General features: G+C 48.3%; 1 protein-coding gene across 6 annotated transcripts; it reads right to left on the bottom strand.

The window, feature by feature from the left end:
- LOC135823789 (uncharacterized) lies at positions 1-25,640 on the bottom strand. 6 transcript variants are annotated; one of them, XR_010554760.1, is made up of 5 exons: positions 25,141-25,634; positions 23,019-23,060; positions 12,271-12,374; positions 6,382-6,480; positions 1-1,474 (listed from the first exon to the last, which is right to left on the bottom strand). XR_010554760.1 is itself a non-coding variant. In XM_065336634.1 (3 exons), the coding sequence occupies exons 1-3, from the start codon at positions 14,606-14,608 to the stop codon at positions 1,369-1,371; spliced, it is 828 nt and encodes a 275-aa protein (XP_065192706.1). In that variant the 5' UTR covers positions 14,609-17,598; the 3' UTR covers positions 1-1,368. The 6 variants fall into 6 exon arrangements, 1 of the variants encoding a protein (XP_065192706.1); XR_010554761.1 differs by lacking the exon at positions 25,141-25,634 and adding an exon at positions 24,753-25,134; XR_010554762.1 differs by lacking the exon at positions 6,382-6,480 and having other exon boundaries at positions 25,141-25,640.

Below are 25,640 nucleotides of genomic sequence, written 5' to 3'. Positions count from 1 at the left end.
ATACGTACAATTACAACACACTGAATAAAATATCCCCGCATCCCAAAGCTTTCTAAAGGATCAGTTACAAAGCATAAAAAATAACGCTCGCAAAATCGTTTATATTATAAAGAGTTTGCGAGCATTGTGCGAGCATCCATGGAAGCATAATTCCACAATTTCGCAATCATAATTCGCCGTAGTCCACAGGTCGAACGAAGTGTCAAAATGCTGTGAAGGAAAAAACACCCAAATGTGTATGAATCTATATGAAAACTGGACCCAAAAAGTCAGCGCTGTCATGATGGGCTAGCTGCAACATAGCACTTTTGAGTCCAATAATATGGAAATAAATTAAAGTAAGAAAAGGACCAAGGAACTACGAGTTACGTTATAATGTGCACTACCATCAGTTACCTGACACTCAGCTCATGCGATAACATTGAACGACGGTACTGACGTTCTACTTTGAAGTACAAATAACTGGCTATCAGCTATAGCCCGTCTTGGATGCGCACTCCAACAGACGGAATCTGGGTCTGAGAGTCGAAACTAAAATTAAGCTTTCGCCAAAGTATGACAGAAAGGCAGAGATGTCAAAACGTTTTCAGTGATTTGATGGATACCATAGGCTCACATACTTCGAACCTGTCCATTGGCATGTGCAAACAGTGATGCAACACTCCCACTGCTGCTCGGTGTGTGGAAAAAAGGAAGAAAAACAACATCTTTCTTGCTAAGGTGCTCACTTTGCGAAGTGCACTGCATCCTGTTTACTGCTGCTTACTGCTGCTTACTGCTGCTGAAGACTGAGCCGCTCTGACTCATCTTTGGCATTGCTGCTGTGAGCAGTCTGCCCACTAGTTTTCAAACGAATACAGTCACTGCCTGGTGCAGCAGATGCGGTGTTTGCTGCTACCATGGCCACTGTTGTTGCTGCCATGGCATCTGTTGCAGTGGTTGCTGCCATGGCATCTGCTCTTGCCGCTGTGTCTGCTGCAGTGTTAGCTGCAATGGCAACTGCTCTTCCTGCCGAGTCTGTTGCAGTGATAGCTATGGCTGGCTCAGCTGCTGTATCTGCTGGTTCTGATAAATGTGCTGGGCTAGCTACTAGGCGGCCATCACCATGATCACAGGCAATATTGCACGAGCAGAATCCATATCCCTGAAACCCTCAAAGGTCTATAGTCACAATGCAGGACAGCTGCTGCATCCATCAATACAGGTCTACCGGCTGCATGGACTGGATCACGTGATATATGGCAGGTCAGTAAAGCTGTTCTCTGCAATGGACAATTCCAACAGCAACCGCTGCTCACGTACGCCAGCAGAATGCTGGCTGCTTTCTGGCTTGAGCTGCAACTGGATGTGTACAACCGTAGTATTCTGTCACACCACGGTAAGTGTAATTGTGACTTGCAAAGACGGTGCAAAATACGCAATGAAGCCATGTTCATCACTTGGAATGGTAGACGAGACGATTTGCACAGGCAAGCTGTACAGGAACAAGCAGAATTAGGCACGCACACACATGTACAAGAAACACACACACACATATACACACACATCCACGCATGTACACACACACATACACACACACACACAAACACACACACACACACACATGCACACACACACACACACACACACACACACACACACACACACACACTGTACTTGCTCACTGCCATGACTGGTCACGCGAGTCTCCCCCGAAGAGGGGAGAGAGATTCGAAAGGAATCTTGGAAAGATGACTCAATTGGCCATTGAACCGCCCAACGGCCGACAACCCCTGAAATCCCCAAAACCCTGGGTGGACTTGAAAGTGATTCCACTTATGGGCTCACCACACCTCAGTAAGTGGGTGAGGACAAGGTGCAGATAAAGGATTGACGGCATCAAGGTATCCGTCCCGGGATCCAACTGCAGTTACCCCTGCCCCCCAGTGAAGGTAATATTTGCTACTAGTGTGGGTGGTTAAATCAGAGTGGATCTGATATTAGCTTCACTAGCACCATGATTACACACACACACACACACACACACACACACACACACACATACACACATACACACACACACACATACACACACACACACACATACACACACACACATACACACACACACATACACACACACACACACACATACACACGTACACACGCGCACACACACACACACACACACACACACACACACACCTTGACCTTTGACGCCCATCGCCGGAGGCGATGATAGCAATGCTATGGCAGAAGCCATAGCAACTTGTGCTGGGATTGCACCATTCAACAGCTTGCAAGGCTGAAGAATTGACCGTCACTATTCAGCCTGGTCTACACCATACAGCTATTTGAAGTGACTTTTTCTGGCCAGTGAATCCCTCACACACACACACACACACACACACACGCGCACACACACACAGCAACCATGTGACATTACACACACAATTAAAGGAGGCCTATCGGTATTTGCTGAAATTAGAAATCATCCCACTTATTGGCTCACCACACCTCAGTAAGTGGGCGAGGGCAAGGTGCAAAAAAAGGATTGACGGCATCAGAGTATCCGTCCCGGGATTCAGCTGCAGTTACCCCTGCCCCCAGTGAAGGTAATACTTGCTACTAGTGTGCATGGGTGGCTAAATTAGAGTGGTTCTGGTAAAAGCTTCATTAGCACCATTGATTACACGAGAGTTAATCTAGCCAGAAGCAGTCCGTGCACGCACACGCGCATGCACACACACACACACACACACACACACACACATGCACGCGCGTGCACACACACAGAGCGCCAAGTGCGCACTCTGGGTAGGATTTCACCGAGCTCAACTGTGTATATGCATACATGCACATGCACGCACGCACGTCCACACACGCACGCACGCATACACGCATACACGCTGCTGCTGCTGCTGCTGCTCCTGCTGCTGCTCCTGCTGCTGCTCCTGCTGCTGCTCCTGCTGCTGCTCCTGCTGCTGCTCCTGCTGCTGCTCCTGCTGCTGCTCCTGCTGCTGCTCCTGCTGCTGCTCCTGCTGCTCCTGCTCCTACTGCTGCTGCTGCTGCTACTGCTACTGCTACTGCTACTGCTACTACTACTACTACTACTACTACTACTACTACTACTACTACTACTACTACTACTACTATGTACAACTGCCACAAAATGGCCACGTCGCTCCCAGAAGCGGGAGACAACAGCGAGAAAGGAAAAGAAACAAGGAGAGTAATTGGGGTGAAAGGGGACCGTTCTACACACCGCTAGTGTTTCTGTCTTCGGTGGCGGGTGAGGTCCTGCGGGCGGGAGAATCGTTTGCTACATAGGATGCATTGAATGGGCAGATTAGTCCTCTGGTCCTTTCGCAGTCGTTTGCCTCGAGTACAATTATGGCGGTTAAAACCAGCCTGACTCTTCATGCAGCGATCACAGGTCGAGCAATGGTGCTGGCAGCAGTCCAAATTCAGGCTGCATCTCGTTGAAACAGCTGGTATTTCGTCCAATGTCTGACGCTCCACACAACGATGAACTGCAAAACAGCCAGCGCTTTGAAACCAGCGGTCACAAACTCCACAGTGACGGGCCCCAGGCTGCTGGACGGGCCCCAGGCTGCTGGGCAACAGGTAAGGACCGTACAGCTGAGCACTTGTGACGGTGAATCCCACGAGCAGTGAATGATCGGTTGCAAACCTTGCAGGTGACTTTGTTGTTGATGCACTCCACGAGATCATCCGGAGTCTTTGCAATTGCCTCGCGCCATGCTGGGCGATCCTGGGCCAAAGTGAGCCAATTCACTATGCCACCGAAACGAAGATCACGTGCGACGAGGTCTTTCCATCGCAGTCGTGGCCCACAGGCTGGGCGTGGATCTGAGAAGAAGCTAAACAGTATCAGCTTCAGAAGCCGGTTATCTGGCATTCTGGCGACATGCCCAAGCCACTGCAGACGGCGGTGTCTGACGGTATCAGATGGCAGTGCCATATCACCCCAACGTCTTCGCAGCTCCTGGTTGTTGACATGCTGCAGCTGTTGATCGAGCCGGGACACACCCAGAATGAACCTGAGAGAGCGGTGGTGGAAGTTGTTGATGGCAACCATGTTTCTCTTCAGCGGAGTCCAGCACTCACAGGCATAGAGCAATGTGGACAGAACGCAAACATCGTAAAGATGGCGATGGAAAGGTTTCGGTCAAGAAAGACACGGCGCATAAGGTCGAAAGCTGCCGCTGCCTTACCGAGTCTTCTGGCCACATATGCAGATGAGCGGGTGTCAGCAGTTATCACAGAGCCAAGATACACAAAGGAATTGACACTTTCGATCTCCTCCGGACCAACAAAGAGCGGAAGGCGGTCAGCACATGATAAATTTGCACCAACGGCCATGAACTTGGTCTTCGCTGTACTCAGAGTCAAGCCGAAGGAAGAAGCAACGTTGCTAACAGCTCCAAAGCCAGTTGAGCTGACTCACGGGATGGTGCAAGTAGTGCTGCATCATCTGCAAACTCCAGGTCGTTGACCGATGTCGTGCCAGTTTGACGGGTTCGCTTGGGAAATAGATTACCACTTCCATGGATTGAAGATATCAGGGACATACCGTTAACATCAGCTGCTGCTATAGCTGAACGCCATGCTTCCAACACAAGACCAAAGTACAGGTTAAACAACAGTGGGGCCATAACGCACCCTTGCCGCAAACCATTCTCAACCGAGATGCTCCCAGACACATCACCATCAACCCGAACAGCAGCCTGCATGCCTGAATGGAAGCCGTCAATCAGCTGGATGAGTGACCCAGGCACACCATACACCTCAAGGGCCAGCAACAGCGCAGCGCGTGGTACCGAGTCGTACGCCTTGCGGAGATCGATGAAAACGAGAAAGGCCTTACAGCGGTGCTCGAATGCCTTCTCGACTACCTGTCGCACGCACGCCCTTGCAAAGAAGGGCGTGCGGCGCATACACACACACACACACACACACACACACACACACACACACACACACACACACACACATGCACCTGCAGACACACGCCAGCTTCCCAGTTCTTTTTTGACGTTCTGATTTACCTACTTGAATTTCAACAGCGAATAAACCACAGCACAAGTGGGAATGTGGTGGGTGTCTTCTGCCTATACTTAATTATCTATTCAACTGAAGCTGCAGGAAGTGGCCAAATATATCTCAGAACTACCATCACGCACACACGCACGCGTGCATGTACGCATGCATGCACGTACCTATGCACACACGCATGCATGCACGCATGCACACACACATTAACTACAACACACAGCAACTTGCGGTACGGGGGAGTGCTGGCCAGCGGAGTGTGAGCCTTGTCGACTGCCAGAGCAGGATCTTGGCGGAGCCAAGAGAGTCTAGAAAGGTCTGAGGGACGACGACAGAGTGCCGTGACTACCCGGAAATGAGCGTTACTAACACCCCTTTTATTCACTTTGTCGACGCGAACTCGATCTTACGTAACGTTCGCGAATGCTAAAATACCTCAGTTTGAATGTTTCACGTCAATTTTCTCCTTTTTTGTCTATCGCCATATTTACCATGGCGATGTGCAGTGCTGGCAGTTTTGATGCGCATGCTTGATCCTTTGGCGATGATGTTATTGGCGGGCTGACTGCACTCGAGGAGTCTCACGTTTTTGTTGTAATGGTGCGTCTGATGACGATGAAGTCCAATCCTTCTTGTTCTGTGTCCAATGTCAGTAACAATTAATTCAGTAACGATAGAGCTACAATTGTAGAGCTCTCTCGACTCAGCGAATAGAATAACTTCAGTCAAACAGTATTTTGTGAGTGGCAATCAGGCGGGGAAATTCAAACTGTGTTTATGCCACCACAAGCGTCGAGCGAACGTCACATGACGCCCATGTTGAGCGCAACATACAAATGCCATGGTGAATGCCACGTCGCACTTCGCCAACACATTGAATGTCACATTTAATGACACGTAGAGTGTCACGTCACCTAGAGTACCCAGGCGCGTGCGCCGGTGCCGTTCAAGGGGGGGGGGGGTTCGGGGGCCTCCCCCCAGAAAAGTTTCAAAAAATGAAGCAAAATCCTGCATTTGAGCGAAAAAGGGGGGTTCCGGGCACCCAGGAACCCATATGGGGCACGCGCCTGGTACCACGCGTGCATGCACAATGTTGTTTGGCCGACATGGTCACTGTGACGTGCAGTGCACGCGACCGTAGACAGTAGCAAAGCATGAGTATACAGCAACAGCACTATCAAACATAGCAGCATAGCTTGAGCGGTAGCACGAAGCTACGTGCACCCATTAATCTGCATTATCACCACACACACACACACACACACACACACACACACACACACACACACACACACCTGCAGACCCAAATTTTGCATTGTGGTTTACCTCAGGTTTAGGAGGACTCTATCTGCGAGAGGAGATGTTCTCTCTCAAAGCACTGATTATGTCAGCTAGACTATGAGATGAGCCAACCGAACGTCAAGTCTAAAAAACAGCAGCAGAGGGGTCACCCACAAACACACAGACGCAGACACAGACAGACATACCATTGGGCCATCGGACGCCCATCGCCGGAGGCGATGATAAGGATGCTACAGCAGAAGCCATAGCAGCTTGTGCTGGGATTGCACCATTCAACAGCTTGCAAGCCTGAAGAATTGACCGCCACTATTCAGCCTGGTCTACACCATACAGCTATGAAGTGGCTTTTTCTGGCCAGTGAATCTCTACTTTTTGGTCTTTTTTATTTTTTTCCACGCACACACATCACACCACATACTCCGGCATGCACTGGCTGTTGGTAACCACCCAGGAGCAGTGATCTAGCCAAAGCCGGCTCAGCCGGCTGCCGGCTGGGAGGGCGACCTGCCGGCTGAGACAGCTCCAAGGGTAATTTTGGCCGGCTGCAGTCACCCCCATGTAGACTGTAGTGCACTGCACTAGCACTTGAGTCTAGATGGTGGAGTACAACCCATATCCTAGGCGTAGGTATGTACAGTACAGTACATAGCACTGGCTAATCAGGCTCAGTGCTAGCTCTTCACACAAGCTCAAATGCACTTGAGTATGCACTTGAGTACGTCAGTAAAATGTAACAGGTTGGGTCATGGTTCACTGCTTCTGGTGGTGTACACGGCTGTGGCTAGGCTGGGACTTGTCAGATGACCAATGTACACTGCATGCAGACATGACCTTGGTGAACACATGATCCATGCTCATGTAGCTGTTTGCTTCCTTTTCATATTTTGTTAATTTACCTATAATCACATTGTCACAACTGCCTGATGAATGCCCATAATTGGACGAAGCGAAAGGACATGCAAGCTGCAATGAAAGATTTGTAGTGGTGTGTGTGTGTGTGTGTGTGTCTGTGTGGATACGTGACTGATGGCGGGGGTCTGTGGGCGCAGCCCCCAGAACGATGCATTTTAACTAGAACGTTGGCCGGCTGGCATAAAATCCTGGCTAGACCTCTGCAGGAGAATGAAAGAAAAGTCAGGAAGAGTCTGAGAAAGAGAAGAAAGACGTGTGTGACCATAATCGTCGGGAATCGAACCCGCAACTTATCGATTGGAAATCGCTGCACATACCACTGCACCATATGGGACACCCACCCACACACACAAGACACACATACATACATACACACACACACACACACACACACACACAAACACACTCACACACAAACACACAAACACACATACACACACACAAACACACACATTCACACACACACACATGTGCTCGCACTCGCAAACGCACACACACACACACACACACACACAAACATACACACCCATACAAACACACACACATACACACACACGCAAACACATGTACACAAACAAACACACATACACACATACACACACAAACGCACTCACACACACACAAACGCACGCATGCATGCACACACACACACACACCTGTATGCGCACCTGCACACACACACACACACACGCGCACACGCACACACACACATACAGACACACACACGCGCACACTCACACACACACACACACACACACGAATATGGACACACATACACACATGTGCAGACATTAAATACAACACACAGAAACTTGCGGTACGGGGCAGTGCTGGCCAGCAGAGTGAGAGGCTAGACACAGAGAGATTCAGAGTCGGCCGGGTAGACACTGCCGGAGCAGAATCTTGGCGGAGCCAAGTATATACAAGAGACCAGTCGACTACCGGAGCAGGATCTTGGCAGAGCCAAGAGAGTCTAGATATGTCCGAGGGACGGCGACTGAGGGCCCTGAGTAGCCGGAAATGAGCATGGCCAACACCCTTTTTATTCACTTTATCAAAGTAAATGAGTGATGAGAAATGGGAGGTCGGAAGGTGAAACACAACGAGCAGACAAGAATGAACCACACACAGTACGGATCGAAATTTATAGCGACGCGAGCTCTAGCAAATCATGTCGAGCAAACGTCGAGCGAACGTCGCATGACGCCCACGTTGAGCGCATCACATATACCGTAAAGTCCGCTGCAAACGCCCACCCCAGCGGGTAACGCCCACCCCAGCGGGTAACGCCCACCCCAGCGGGTAACGCCCACCCCAGCGGGTAACGCCCACCCCAGCGGGTAACGCCCACCCCAGCGGGTAACGCCCACTTCTCTGCAAACGCCCACCCCAGCGGGTAACGCCCACCCCAGCGGGTAACGCCCACCCCAGCGGGTAACGCCCACCCCAGCGAGTAACGCCCACCCCAGCGGGTAACGCCCACCCCAGCGGGTAACGCCCACTTCTCTGCAAACGCCCACCCCAGCGGGTCGACGCCCACTTCGCTGCAAACGCCCACTTCGCTGCAAACGCCTACTTCGCTGCAAACGCCCACTTCGTTGCAAACGCCCACTTCGCTGCAAACGCCCACTTCGCTGCAAACGCCCACTTCGCTGCAAACGCCCACTTCGCTGCAAACGCCCACTTCGCTGCAAACGCCCACTTCGCTGCAAACGCCCACTTCGCTGCAGACCCCCACCCCAGCGGGTCCATACTATTTTCGTCCTTTTCAGGTCAATATAGTTGTAGAAAACTGGCATTAAGGTTGAATGTGTACGAGAACGACTATAATGCCTACAAACTGGATATGTCTTACCAAGAGGCTCTACAAAAGCGATTGTCATTATCTTGCTGCAAAGAAAAAAACTTCAGTCGAGATTTCCTTTCATACGATTGTTAGGTACCTCCTCCCGTACCTTTTCTAGCTGGCCTGCATGCACTTGCGTACTCACCTTTTGTCTCCTTTTGTTCCGTTGGCCTGGGTAGCTACTTGCGCGCCCATATTTGCCATAGCTACCCAGGCCCTTCATCTTGCCGTTCAGACTTGCTCTCATTCTCTCTTTTCTCACTCTTCAATGTAGTCGTTTAGTTCGTCTTGGTCTCTTGTCTCGTCGTCTATAATAAATGTCGTTCCCCCAACCTACCTGTTCCCGTTGTAATGTCTGGATAATGTGTCGTCAGTTGTCCTGTTTCGAACTCAACATTGGCGCCCGATTATTGATCAACCCACGACCCTGAGATCATCCCATGCCCAGTCGTCCTCAACCGCCATTCGTCTCGTCTATGTCAACCTCGTCTCGTCCAGGTCCATCTCGTCTCGTCTCCAACCGCGTCTCGTCTATCAACCTCGTCTCTCCTACGCCAACCTCGTCTCGTCTATGTCAACCTCGTCTCGTTTCAAGCCATGCAGGTCAGCTACCTTTCTCTCTTTCTTTTTTTGTATGCGTTCCTTCTTCGTCAAATTTATTTTCGTGAATTTTTTGTAGTGTGTGTGCGCGCGGGTGTCCTTCATTAATATTAGGGGTCCGATCATGGTGAGCCACGCTCTCTTATTTATGTCGTATATTGAAGAGTAACTAGGCTCTATTAGCCGTGCACAATACTAGTCATCAGAATACAATTCAAGTCCCTCGTCGAACTCCAATAGTTATTTTTGGTGCCATGTTTTGAAGGGGCGTTTGGGCCCGTTGTTATTGGCAATGTACATGTACACACTATAGTATAAGTAGTACAGGAACGTTGACGCTTGTAATGATCTGTAGTGCATTTTTTAGTACACACTTTTGTGAGGCCCGTGCGTTGTGTGTGTGTGTTTTTTCTCCTTCAGTCATTTTTTTAAATCTTTTTCTCTCTTTTTTTCTCTCCGCGAGGACGCGGGATTTTTTTCATGGAGGGGTGGTATGTTAGGTACCTCCTCCCGTACCTTTTCTAGCTGGCCTGCATGCACCTGCGTACTCACCTTTTGTCTCCTTTTGTTCCGTTGGCCTGGGTAGCTACTTGCGCGCCCATATTTGCCATAGCTACCCAGGCCCTTCATCTTGCCGTTCAGACTTGCTTTCATTCTCTCTTTTCTCACTCTTCAATGTAGTCGTTTCGTTCGTCTTGGTCTCTTGTCTCGTCGTCTATAATAAATGTCGTTCCCCCAACCTACCTGTTCCCGTTGTAATGTCTGGATAATGTGTCGTCAGTCGTCCTGTTTCGAACTCAACACGATGAATGAGTTGTCTTTGTTATTAGTTCGTTCTTCATGAAGTAATGCCGTAGAATCCATCTGGTTTTCAAATCATAAAATTTCTGCATTGCCACGATGTCGCGCTTTCAGAATGGAACGGTGATTGTTCTGACGAAGCGTCATTCAACGACTTGACCGGTCGCAGTATTGCAGTTGCAAGTCGAACAGGGGGGGGGGGGGGGGGATATCACAGAAGCTACACCTACAAAGTCGCTGCTAACTTGTTGAAAACTCTGAAGTGCTCGAGAAAAACCCTTGCCATTGCGCTTTGCGTGATTTGGAAATGATGGCTTGAAACACCGTCAGAAGTGTATTTGGTTCCTGCAATAGTCTGTTCTTCGCTACCTCACCTGTTTATTCCGAAGCAACTCCCGTTTGGATTTTCGAAATTTAACAACCAACATCATAAAATCACTAGGAGCTAGCTCGTAACTAGTGCCCAAAAACATTTTGAAACCCAGAAAATGGACATAGTTTACCGTAGCAAAGCATTCCTCGCGCTACGGTGCGAGATGCACTTTCGTACAGTAGGGGTGAAAGTGCATGGGGTCAGTGCATATAGGCCAGCAGATCTTGCAAAAATGGGGTGGGCGTTTGCAGCGGACTTTACGGTATATGCCATGGCAAATGCCACGTCGCACGTTGCCGACACGGTGAATGTCACGTTCAATGGCACGGAGAGTGTCACGTCACCTAGAGTACCACGCGTGCATGCACAATGCTGTTTGGCCGACTTCGTCACTGTGAAGTGCAGTGCACACGACCGTAGACAGTAGGAAAGCATGAGTATACAGCAACAGCAAACATAGCAGCATAGTTTGAGCGGTAGCACGAAGCTGCGTGCACCCATTAATCTGCCTAATTATCACCATAATGATACACACACCATTGGACCATTGGACGCCCATCGCCAGAGGCGATGATAGCGATGCTACAGCAGAAGCCATAGCAGCTTGTGCTGGGATTGCACCATTCAACAGCTTGCAAGGCTGAAGAATTGACCACCACTATTCAGCCTGGTCTACTCCACACAGGTATGAAGTGGCTTTTCTGGCCAGTGAATCACTACTTTTTTTTCACGCACACATATCACACCATATACTCCGGCATGCACTGGCTGTTGGTAACCACCCAGGAGAATGAAAGAAAAGTCAGGAGGAGTCTGAGAAAGAGAAGAAAGACGTGTGTGACCATAATCGTCCGGAATCGAACCCGCAACCTATCGATTGGAAATCGCTGCACATACCACTGCACCATATGGGACACACACACACACACACACACTTGTACTTGTGCTTGTTGCTCACTGCCAAAACTGGTCATGTGGGTCTCCCCGGGAGAGGGAAGAGAGACTCAAAAGGAATCTTGGAAAGATGACTCAATTGGCTATTGAACCGCCCAACAGCCGACACCCCCTCAAATCCCCAAAACTCTGGGTGGACTTGAAAATGATCCCACTTATGGGCTCACCACACCTCAGTAAGTGGGTAAGGACAAGGTGCAGAAAAAGGATTGACGGCATCAGAGTATACGTCCTGGGATCCAACTGCAGTTACCTCTGACCCCAGTGAAGGTAATACTTGCTACTAGTGTGGGTGACTAAATCAGAGTGGATCTGATATAAGCTTCACTAGCACCATTGATTACCGAACTAGCTGACACACATACACACACACCCGCGCGCTCGCGCGCCCACGCACCTGCAGACCCAAATTTGCATTGTGGCTTACCTCTGGTCTAGAAGGACTCTATCTGCGAGAGGAGATGTTCTCTTTGAAAGCACTGATCGAAGTATGTCAGTTAGACTATGAGATGAGCCAACCGTACACCAAGTCTAAAGAAAAGCAGCAGATGTATAACACAGAAACACACACACATACACACGAACCCGCAATCTATCGATTGGAAATCGCTGCACAAACCACTGCACCATATGGCACACACACACACACAAACACACACACAAACACACATACACATACACATAACACACACACACACACACACACACACACACACACCATTTGACCATTTGACGCCCATCGCCGGAGGCGATGATAGCGAATGCTACAGCAGAAGCCATAGCAGCTTGTGCTGGGATTGCACCATTCAACTGCTTGCAAGGCTGAAGAATTGACCGCCACTATTCAGCCTGGTCTACACCGCACAGTTATGAAGTGGCTTTTTCTGGCCAGTGAATCCCTACTTTCGGATCTTTATCTTTTTTGCTTTTTTTTCACACACACACATCACACCACATACTCCGGCATGCACTGGCTGTTGGTAACCACCCAGGAGAATGAAAGAAAAGTCAGGAGTAGTCTAAGAAACAGAAGAATGACGTGTGTGACCATAATTGTCGGGAATTGAACCCGCAACCTATCGATTGGAAATCGCTGCACATACCACTGCACCATATGGGACACACACAAACACACACACACACACACACACACACACACACACACACACACACAACGCATGACTGCATGCACACAAACATGTACGCGCACACGCACGCGCACACACACACACACACACACACACACACACACACATATAAACTACAACAAAATGCGACTTGAGCTACGAGGGAGTGCTGGCCAGCGGAGTGAGAGGCTACATAGAGAGAGATTCAGGGTCGGCAGGGTGGACACTGCCGGAGAAGAATCCACGAGAGACTTGTCAACTGCCGGAGCAGGATCTTGGCAAAGCCAAGAGAGTCTGACACTTGTCGACCGCCGGAGCAGGATCTTGGCGGAGCCAAGAGAGTCTAGAAATGTCAGCAGGACGATGACCCATAGCCCTGAGTGTCCGGAAATGAGCGTGGCCAACACCCCTTAGCGCTTGCACCCGAATGCATCAGAACAGTGTATAGGAAATGGGAGAGCCAAGTGACTACATGCAATGGAAAGTCACAGAGCAAAGCTGCATGCATACCCACGTATTCTCACAACACCGCACAAGGATGATTGGGGTACACCAGTGTGCTGGTTTCGATCAACTGGTGAAGCGATTGGCGTTGCAAACAGCCAAAGTGATCGCTCACGACTGAGCCGCAGCAGTACCCGCGACCGGGTGCAAAGTTCCCTGATCGACGTTGCAAACAGCCAACCAGGGTGAAGCAGTTGGCGTTGCAAACGGCCAAAGCAATCGCTCATGCTTGAGCGGCAATAGTACCCACGACCGGGTGCAATGACTACTGATTGGCGTCGCAAACAGCCGACCAATAGTATGCAATTTTAAGCAGAGATAGTAGCAGCAAAGCAACCAGTTGAAGGAAGCTGTTCCCAGAAAACCAGCACACGGCACCCCAGCAAGCGTTCACCACCAATGCACGAGAGCTCAGAACAAGTGAATTAAGGCACGAGATGGATAAAGGTAGGCATGCAGATGGATGAAATCCAACGCAGGTTCTCAATACGACAATTTAGCAATGACAATCGGTACCTGTATGTCAAGGCTATATTGCATCGACTGGAATGGCAGCACTGCTTGGTCTGGTTGTGCTTGAGCAGCTGGGGCGAGACGCCGAAATTCCTCCATGCGGAAACGAGACAGCGAATCGGCAATGCAGTTAGACTGGCCAGCAATGTGAGCAGCAGCGACGGTGGAATTGAAGCGGGCGCACACAAAGAACAGCTCCCTGATCAGGGTCATCACTGGCGGTGACTTGGATGTGCCGGAGCGGATGCAATCTACCACAGCCTTGTTGTCACAGTGCATTGTGATACGAAGCTGGCGCCATTCCTTGCCCCACGTGCAGCACGCTGTGACCAACGCGTAGAGCTCCTTCCACTCAATGCTGTGAGCGAGTTGCTCAGACGACCAGGTCCCTTGAAGCCAGCGGCCGCTGTTGAATGCGCCCCAGCCCAGGGTGCCACTGGCATCAGTGAACAGCTCCAAGTCTGGAGATGGTGTCCAATCTGGGAACAGGAAGAATGATTTTCCGTTCCATTCTTCCAGGAGCCGTAGCCACCATTGGATATCTTCCTGGCACTCGGTAGTCAGACTGATGCGGTAGTGAGGCTGCTGGTAGCGACTGCAAATAGACCACAGGCGCCGCATAAATGTCCGACCGGGTACGATGACTCTTGCAGCGAAGGAGAGTTTCCCCAGAAGAGATTCGAGTTCGAGGGAGACATGGTAGGGTTGATGCTCGCTGCAGTCAACAGGCGCTTGATGTCAGCCAATTTGTCGTCAGGGAGCCGGGCTTCCATCTTCTCACAATCCAGGATAATGCCCAGGAATGTCAGGGTACGAGACGGGCCTTCCACCTTCGCAGGCGCGAGCGGGACTCCGAGGTATGAGAATGCACGGAGAAGAATGGCCAGCTGCCGATTCGCCACTGCCTGGCCCACGCTCACGCACAAGTAGTCGTCCAGGAAATGCAGCAATTTAGGGATGGAGAATTCGTGGTGCATTATCCATTCGATGGTGGCTGCCACTGCATCAAATACCGCTGGGCTAGAGCGAAGCCCAAATGGCAAGACACGGTCGTAGTAGTACTTACCCTGCCACAGGATGCCGAGGAGTTGCCAATCCTGTGGGCGGACAGGTATTTGACGAAAAGCGCTCTTCACATCGAGTTTAGAGAGATAGACAGGAGACGGGGAGGACATAATGATGCTAATGGCTTCATCAATGCTGATGTACTGCAAAGAGAAAGGTTCGGCAGGGATCCCGTCGTCAACGCTGGAGCCGGCAGGGCTGGACAGGTGGTGTATCAAGCGTAGCTTGCCATTCTTTTTCGGAACGGCGCCAATGCCAGAGCAGTACATAAATGAGAATGGGGGCGAGTCAAATGGGCCAGCCGTGTAGCCGGCGTTGCAGGAAGCGGTGAGCTGTGCAGACACAAATGCAGAGTGCTGGAATGCTGATGAGAGGTTGGACTAGTGTTGGTTAGTTATGCGGTTGCCGGTAAAGCCAATGTCAAAGCCGCAGCGGAGGCCGTTAATAACATACGAAGCCAATGAACTGTCAGGGTGGTTACGAAGCAGTGATTCGAAGCGAGAAACAGAGAGGGCGTGTGGACAGCAGGACATGCGCTTGTGAAATCAGTAGAACGTGAAGTGCAGGGAGAAATATGTACAATCGCGGGAGCTGCAGCCAAAGCAGCACAGTTACTGGCGCCTACCGCACTTAGATTCGTTGTGGTCCTTGGACCCGCAGCGGGTGCAGACATGGGCGTACTTGCACCTGCTGAGACTGCAACGCCCAGCGTTGAAGTTCCGGCAGATCGGTTGGCCATTAGACACCGTACGGACCCCATTGAAGGCTTGCTGGTTGTTACGTTGCGGAGAAAGGGACACTGGCCGCCTCCGGGATGGACGAGGCGGCAGGACTCACATGTGGGCCTTGATTGGCTAGTCACGGACATTTGCCACAGATTGATGTCGATGACGTCAAAGCGCTTGCCTGGCTGAGCAGAAATGGCAGAGCGAAACTGGGTGTCGTACGACAGCCAAGCCTCCGGATAGTATTGCCTGTTGGCTGCAACAATGGTGGCTTGGTATGAGAGCATCTCCTGCAGGCGGGTTGGCAGAACACACGATGTTCATGAAGAGAGTCCATGCCTCCAGCCATGTCGGCAAGTCGTGGAAGCGTCGACGAACGGGCTGGGCAGCTCCACCTTCCACCACCTGTATACCAAAACATAAATACGCACCATAGCAGCAGCACCAGCAGCAGCAGCAGCAGCGGGGAAAGAGACACCTACAATACGGAGGATTAGCAAGACGAAATTCGCATTCGTGTTCACGAACATTTTTCGGTTCGCAAACTGGATTGCAAACTTTCGCATTTTTCGTTTGGAAAAGTAGTCGAAACACAAATCGCGGATTCGTGTCAGGACAGTCATCAATTTACAATGCCGTACTGTCTGTGAGCAATGTACGACGTGTCAACGTCATGCATGTGTGAATTCTGTTTGCTAATCCTTCTCAATGCAAAATTCCATTACTGAGTTCGACTTTGCTTGGAGTGCGAACACGAACGCGGATTCCGTCTTGCTAATTCTCCGTAGTGTCATGATGTCATGATAGAAGAACAGTTACAGCCTGGTACATGTAGATAGAAAGCTTTTCCAGTTCTCAACGCTAGTGCTCAAAAGAATACACCGAGTACTCGAGTACACGCTCGCTGAGTACTTGACTTGAATTCAAAAGGGGCTCGATACTCGATAGCATACACGTATAGTAGAGGAATGTATGCTGTCATGACTTTTTTGTGCAGCACAAACTGACAAAGTCTATTTATGTAGTTCCTCTCGACGAAGTCAGAGCCAGGCGCGTACGCAGGGGGGGGTTCCCGTTGCCCGTAAACCCCCCAAATGTTCCAAACGAGCAACGTTTTTGGGCATTTATTGGTAGGGCGCATGATCGATCTGGCAAGAATGCAAAACTTCAAAAGATCGTAACTCAGTCAAATCTCGCTCAAATCCAACGATCCAAATATCCAGGTCGAATAGAAAACTCTCAGCTGTCGGTTGAAACAATTTGTGAAGCGCTGCGGGCAATGTATCGTGAGATAAATCATTCCTAAATTGAGCCGCGATCTTGGCAATTTCAAAAGCGCGCAGTGCGACTTGAGAATCGAGAATTTGAGATTTTCGTCACGCTGATTTGCTCAAATTTGCAGGGGCTTCCCTTGTGATATTTTCAAGAGTACACAGGAAAAAGTCGAAACTCTGCGATCAAGAAAAACGAAATCGCTGGAGCAGGACGCGTTTGGGCCTGTTTGGGGCATTTTTCGCACCGTCGCTGCACTCTACCGCTATAGCCTATAGCGCTGGATATGTATATGACTGTACTGTGTCCTGGCTATCATGGTCGACCTCATTCTCTCCCTGATACCTTTCCACTTCCAGGAAGCCCAATATAATGAAGATTGAGTGAGTAGAACTGAAGTTATGATCCAAACAACACGAAAAAATGCATAATTTTGAAAATTTCCTGCGGCTCTTTAGGAAGGGTTAAAACTAACACACTTACACACACTTTGTTACTGGTTGTTTGGGATTCGGTTGGAAACCCCCCTAGAGGTGACCCTGCGTACGCGCCTGAGAGCTGTGCCTCTATTACTGGAAGTGTTTAGCTATGTAGATGCAAGTGAAAGAGAGAAAAATCAGTCCGAGAGATGTCACTGACTTTGGGCGAAACTTGACCTGCCCTGTACAATGAACATGTGTGCTCAATTTGAAGCTAAAGTTGGCGTGCTGGGAATGTGCACATTAGAGCGACTAGGTTGTGTTATAGGGTACTCAACTCGATAGTGGCACTACTCGTTCGATAGCATAGAGTGCTCGTTTGAGCACTACTCAAAACCTTGGCAATGTACATTTAGATACTTGGTCAGCATCAGCAATATTGTCGCTTATCTTTCGACAATTTGAAATTAGACTTTGGACAACAACGTGTGCACTTGAGGTGATAAAACGTGGTACGATAGAAGGTAAGGTATAGAATGACAACTAGCCATGAGGAATGTATTGTCCAAGGAAGTGTTCATACTTTTGTTGGTCCTCCTCGTCGCTGCTCTCGGCTCTGGATTGCTCTCTCGCTTTTGCAAGCTCATCTCTATTCCTCTCCGCTGCCTGGCTACTTTCTAAAGGGAAGTCGATCGTGACGGTTGCCTTCTCTATATGACTTCGCGTGGGCAACACGACTACCTGTGTGGTTCAAATCAGTCGCCGTTCTTTGCAAGATTTTATATTGAACGACGACGACGCGTACAGTACTGAGTAAATCTCCACGGGCGCTGGATACTCCGAGCGTTGAGCTGGAGGTGAGGGAACTACGATCTCAGCTTGTCGAGCGATCCCCGAGGTGAGCCTTCTCAGCCGTTTTGCAAAATGGAACTGATTTCGAGTATAGTAGCCGATTACTTTATTGTGCGTCGCGCTGCTCTTACCTGTGCAGTGTGACAAGAAAATATATTTTATGCGGCGTGGTATCAATCAGAATCACCCACCCGTCGCTCTCGAAATCAACTCCAAATCTAGCTAGACCTTTCAGGTACTAGTAAACTAACTTACTAACCATTAATGGGATGAAATGGGCTGCCAAGTGAGCATCCCCGACATATAAACCAAGCTGAAAGATAAGCGACAATAATATTGATGACGCGGACCAAGTAGAATCTTTCTCACTACTCAAAACCTTGGGGGTGTACACGTACTCTGGAGCTGGACGCCAGATGGGACGCAAGGCAAAGAAGGACGCATACATCACGCTGAAGGTTCCTAAGGACACCTTTCCCGGTCCCTACCATGCCGGCTCATTAATCCCTCAAAGAGTGAGATTGGCATAGTCTCCAAGTCCATACTCGATACCGCTCTAAAACAGCTCCGCCCCCAGCTGCAGATCAATGCATGGAGGAACACGGCAGTGGTGATAGAGTGGTTCACAAGTACAGTCAACTTGGCTAATAACGACTGCGGATATAACGACAATTCGCGAATAACGACAGAATTTCCATGCCCAGAGCAAAGTCCCATCTAACTGTATACATTTAATTTCGGATACAACGACTATCTGAATAACGACAATTCGTGAATAACAACAAGCTTTTAGTGCCCCGAGGTCATATCCACTGCTTGAATAACGACTTTCTGGGCTTTTGACAGCTACTTCAAGTACCTGTCATGCAGAAGTACCAGAACCCATGGCGATGGATAAAGGTACACATGCAAGAAGATGCAGCCAAGGGGGGTGGGGGGTGCTTTTATTATTGTTACTTTTTGCTTCTACATGTAAATACATGCAGTTGTAGTGATCGGCACAGCTACATATACATGTAGTTGTATGGTGTACATGATTGTACAGTAATCATCATAATTATATGTACAGTACATGTCCCTGTATATGTACAGTACATGTCCCTGTATATGTGTAGGACTCAGTATAGAGTCCATGCACTATATGATGTCCAGCACCCTATATAGAGTCCATTGGTCCAAAATCCACTATACAGAGTCCAGGAGTCCACTCAGTTTTGATCAGCTTCAACCTGCCGCGCAATCCCCTATAAGGAGTACACTTTTTCTACCAGTCCCCTATTCACAGTCCAGGAGTCCAGTTTTATCCAGTCACGCTGTCCTGTGTGTTGTGCCCGAAAAAGAACAATTCATTTTCAGTTTTGCTTGCCTGGTGGCAGCGCATTCCTTTCTTCACTTCAGCCATGGCTGCCAGTTCTGCTGTGAAGTTGCTGACAGTAATCTGTCACGAGGTAACCAAGGAGGATAAGGAGACGTTCAAAATCAAATCTGGAAAGCGTCTTGTGGTTCTCTGAAGACGTTTCATCAGTGCGCGGGATGACAGCAGAAATTGCAGAACGAGAAAAGTTCAGCACAGTTCAAATCTGACGAGTCAGGTACACTGACACTCTCTTTCGTTCGACGCCACAAGGATCCCCTGTTAGGCTGGCCATTGCTGCCAGTACGACGTTTGAACGGTTTCATCAGAGCGAGGGATGAAAGCAGAAAGCGGAGAAAGAGAAAAGTTCAGCACAGTTCCAATCTGACGAGTCAGATACACTGACACTCTCTTTCGTTCGACGCCACAAGGATACCCCTGTTTGACTGGACAAGAGCTGCCTGTACCACCGTGTCAAAAGGCTGTCCAACTACATGGCAGGACGATGACTGAGGTAAGGAAGCTTTTACTCGTTTCGATTGGTCTGCTCACGGTTCTGTCGTTATGCTTGAATTTTTTTTCCATTTTCAAGGAGCGTATCGCGTTTGTTTGATGTTGCTTGAATGAATGCCCTAAAAGTAATCAACCACTTCGTAATAGTCCTCAAGGACTGCAAGGACTTTGCATCAATCGTATACGATCGTCTAGCTATCATCAATTATTATAATTATTTCATGAGAAATGTATTTTTATCCCTGTGATAATTATGTGAAACTCCACGACACTCTTCCTCTAGTATGATGTCAAATACAATGGGATCCACAAACGCAGTGCCAGTGTACTAGTAGTAGTAGGAGGATTGCTTGTATGCCAATGACAAGAAAAAGCTTCTCCCTGAAGTAACCGTTTTGATGTCACGAACATGACATTGTGTCAGTGAAACTGCCTCGTGACAACAAATCATTGCATTTCCATCTTGGGGAAGACTGACTGACGGCAACGCTGTACAGATTGTTCAAATCATCTCATTTCAATTTAGTTGCAGTGAAGTGAAACACTGTGTACACTACAGGTATGGTGGTGTGTCTGTGCGTCTTGAGTGTGCACAAACGATCTTATTCCTCGTATTACTAATAGATTATTGTCCCCTCCGTCACCTGTTCACAGGTCTTTGAGTGGATTGATTTTCATTGAGCCTCACATTCGTTGAGAACTTGGTAGTTGTGTGCTCCCGTGCATCATTACGGTAATAAGCGTATCCTTGTGCTATCTATTTGTTGCAGGTGTGCTGATTTTCAGAAGCTTGCGGAACTGAGTGCTGCTGAACATTTGCATGGCCATGAGCAATGGTGAAGCTTGCTATTGCACTCTCAGCATGTGCTAGTATTATGCTGACTACTGCACTATGTTACTCTCTTACACTACTACATGTATGTAAACGTGCGTGCATCCGCCCAGGTATGCATTCGTTTCGTATAATTATTTGTTATCCCTCTTGACTTTACTTGTAAATGGGTGGACGTTTGCATGGCTGTTGGAGTTGCGTGTGTATGGTGTCTCTACTCTTTTTTTGGTGTTTTCTTGACGTTGTACAAGTTTGTGTGTGTGTGTGTGTGTGTGTGTGTGTGTGTGTGTGTGTGTGTGTGTGTGTGTGTGTGTGTGTGCGCGCGCGCGCGCGCGCAATAATTTGAAAACAAATAATTCAACCTGGGCTCTCCATTATTCTCTTTCGATTCTTGTTTTTTTCTAGGCATTTTCTTGGCGTTGTGTGGGTGTGTGCATGTGTGTGTGTGCGTGCACAATTATTTGGCAACACTACATGATTGAGATATTGTAATTTGCAGCGTCTGCGAAGAGACCACTTGATTTGAGGATGGTGTTTGTAGGCTTTTTTATGTAATGAAGTGGCTGCAGTGGCGCCTCAATACATATTTTTACATTGAGAAGTGAGTGATGTAAAGGATTAAAGGGAGAGGCCGTTTTCTGGTTATATTCACTGCTTACAGCAGATCCTATGTCTAATTTCGAACTCGATAGGGGATGCCTAATTGGCTGGACTTTATACAGGGAGTGTTGTCCACATAAGACTCTTTAATCTTTATAGTTGATTTCAAAGTTTGGACTCCGTACGGTTGATTTTGAACCAATGGACTCTATACAGGGAGTGATGTCCATCTAAACTTTGAGCTCACAGTTGATTCCAAGTTTGGACTCTGTACAGTGGATTTTGGACCAATGGACTCTATATAGGGGTTGGACATCATATAGGGGCTGGACGCTCTACTGAGTCCAACATATGTACAGTACATGTCCCTGTATACGTACAGTACATGTCCCTGTATATGTACAGTACATGTCCCTGTATACGTACAGCACATGTCCCTGTATATGTACAGTACATGTCCCTGTATACGTACAGTACATGTCCCTGTATATGTACATGTAGATGGCTCCAAAGGCCAACTTTTCAATCTATTTCCCTTCCATATTGACTTTATAGTTCCTTTCAATTGTAATATGAAAATAAAGTACATTTTGACATAGACCATGAAAAGAGATTCGTTTTGATATGCATATCATACTATACAACAATATGGGTTCACATACATTCAAATGGGACTTCGGGTATAAGGACACTTTGCGAATAAGGACACTTTTCGGATGCCCCGCCGAATGTCGTTATTCGCAAAGTTGACTGTACACCAGAAAAAGAAAAGTACATATTTGTGAGCTTTGACTGTGTTGATTTCTACCCCTTAATCGATTATACCGGATACTCGAAATAGATTTCGTTACAAGCTAACAAATTGATTATTGGAAACGTTTCGATTACTCAATTGTGCATACAGTATACATGATTATACACGTATGATTGTAGATAGACCAATGTGCGAGGAAAAATTCTCTTCTCCCCAGGATCTATTTTAAAATTCTAAATTTGTAAGTTAATTTTCGCATTTTCAGCTTCTAATATGGCTTTTGTCTGTACGAGAAGAAACAATCGAAAAATTAACCAATAACCGATCGATAGTGGTTCAGGTTATTCCGAACTTATTCGATAGTCAAAAAGCGTAATCATTTCACCCCTACTGTTTTCTGATGATCGCTTAGTGCGTGAAACTCGGAGTAAAACACTTTTTCATCCTCCTAATATTGTTGTAGTGTAAACGTAGATAGAGATCAGTACCAGTGCTTTCAACTTGCTGGGATCATCGGGTACACTGACACTAAACCCAACCTAAATCATGCATTTTGAAGTGGTGTGAGCCAGGAAAATTCATGCTGACATGTACCAGCGGTGCTGATGGCGACAGCAGAGGCAGTTTAATGTAAGGGTCACTGACCTTGGGCCGTCCTTGCTGTCTCGTCCGGAAATCCTTAGTCACCTGAGAACACACGGGAGAATGAAGAAGGCGGCGTATGGTGCAAGAGTAAACCAGGTGGAGAGAGCATCATTCACCCCACTGGTGTTTTCGGCCTCGGGTGTGGCGGGCAAGGAAGCCACTATATTTCTGAAGTCGCTAGCTGCTTTGGTTGTAGACAAAAACAAAGACTTGGTATATTCTGCCGTGATGGGTGAGTTACGCACCCGGGTTTCGTTTTGCCTGCTGCGATGGGCAGTCACGTGCTTTAGAGGGTGCAGGGCCTCTTACTAGGGAGTTCAGTCACGTGACAAATCAGCTGAAAACAGCCTTCACGCGGGTCACGTACATTAGCATGGTAGCGGTGGCACCATGGACTGCGCTGCAGTTTTTTTCGAATTACTTTGTCCTGCTTTCTTTTTCAAAGCTGAAAGTTGGTGCGTTTGATAGCTGAGGTCTTCCTGCTCGTTTTGGTGCTGCACTTGCTTGGGCAACTGTAGTTTGAGCTTTTTGTTGTGAGGAGGGTAGTTTTCAATTGGATTTTTCATCCGTTTGGAGGGAGTTCACGGCCAGGGAACACCCACCATCGTGTTCAGCGACCTCGAATTATGTAGAATAGTGCTTTCTTCTCGAGCTGGGGAATCGCTCTTGATCGCGCTTTCAAGACGTTCACCTCCTGGTCGCCCGAAATGAATGAATTTCTGGACCCAATATGTTCAAGCGCTAGGAGTGTTTCAGATGATTTGTTGGCCCTAGTGAAAGATTGCACCTGACGGAGACTTTCGCTATTGCGACAAAGTGAGCTATGTTTTTGTATTCGACTCGTCGCCTTGAAACCAGAAAGAAATTGCTATGGAGTGGTGCTCTGACATGGATCGCGTCAGTGATTGGATTGTACGCGTATTTCACTATTGTGCATTTTACATGTAAAATGTACATGTACATGATTGATCAACTGTGTGACTGCCGCAGTAAATTAAAGTTGGGCATCTGAAGACTAAACTGCTGTATTTATTATTTGTACATGTATAATACAACCATAGCAATCAATGCTCACTTCAATTTCATAGTAATGGAACTCATGTTCAATGGATTTAGCATTGTTGCTATGGTGGTTGCTACGGGCGCCGCGCTCGTTCTCATTGGTCATCGCTTGCCGAAATATTATATTTTGGTCAACATTAGGACTAACTAACCTGTATTGCACCCATAATTATTGCACCTATATTGCACCTACAAGCCAGATTTCATAGCATTCTGACAATATTGTAATGTTGCTAAGCGCTTGCTAGGCTTTCCGGAAAACCCTGTTGGTGCCACATCAGTATGGCATTCCGCATACATCATGATGAAGGTTGGCGTATGACTTTGACGCCTCATATCTCTGGTATCCTTCAAGATTTTTCATCCAAATTATCTGTGCTATCTCCTGTACTGTAGTTCTTCCCGAAAACAAACAGTATTCTTGGTTTACTACGAAAGAAAGAAATACGGTGATATCCCTACTCTTACATTCGCTGCATGTTCGGGAGCCCCATTGCAGCATATTGCCGCCGGCTGTGCTGACACGGGCAGAGGCGTGACTTCGCCTTTGCATGCCGCTAGGCAATCTTATTAGATAACGATTTATTGTGCAGCTTCTGTGTTCAATCTACATTTCAAATGAGTGTTCTATTTATTTCCGAATTTGGGTTGTCTTTTTGCTTTGACTCTTACTTCATGGTTTAACGCGATTAGCCCAATTGGTGTTGTGAATAAACCCGTTCTCAAGCAGCAGCTGTGTTGGTGGTGACAGCAGCAGAGCCGGCGACGCTGGTGGCTTAGGAGAGTAGGAGAGTGGGAGACTAGGAGAGTGGGAGACTAGGAGAGGTGCTGGCGGTGACAGCAGCACTAGCGGCAATGCTGGTGGTGACAGCAGCAGTAGGGCGGTGCTGGTGGCGACACCCGCAGCAGCAGCGGTGATTTGGTGGTGACAGCAGCAACAGTAGCGGCGGCGCTGATACCAACAGCTAGCTTGACCTTGATATTTATCCAGTGATAAATTTAGCAGCATTCATGTCCAGGTAACTAGTTGTGTATTTGTACAGCTATGTTTCAACCTCACCTTTCTTCCAAGTCCATGTCTGAATAAATCCGTGAACCCGCTAGAAACCTATCCTCTTCAACAGATGTAGCATTTGAAGGTAGAAATAGCGAACTGCGGCATCCCTTCATGACTACGTTATTTATGGACTATGCGCCACGCTTCAATAACCGGCTGGCCTGTTCTGATCACTATGTTCTGGTCACTTAGAGGCAAAGAGTAAGATTGTGCAAATAAATTCTAGCTTGCTTCGCCACAAATAAATTTTAACTTGCTTCGCCGAGGAAACGCTTGCAGTGTAGATACTCAGGATGACATAGTCTGGTCGAAGGCAGGAAACAGCACGACGACAAGCCTCTGGCTCTACTCCTAGTCCTACCGCCATACTACTGATACTACTACTACTACTAGTAGAAGTCTGCGCCAGTAGATTCTACGAGCGATTTTCTGCATCCGCACTCATGCCATGGCCTAGTGATAGTATTAGTAGTGTGACTGTCTGTGTAGTCAGTCCGTTGATC

This window comes from Sycon ciliatum, chromosome 1 (genome assembly GCF_964019385.1).
Source record: "Sycon ciliatum chromosome 1, ocSycCili1.1, whole genome shotgun sequence".
NCBI classification, from domain to species: domain Eukaryota; kingdom Metazoa; phylum Porifera; class Calcarea; order Leucosolenida; family Sycettidae; genus Sycon; species Sycon ciliatum.
Note: the sequence above shows the minus strand (reverse complement) of the source record. Positions and strands in the feature narration are given on the sequence as shown.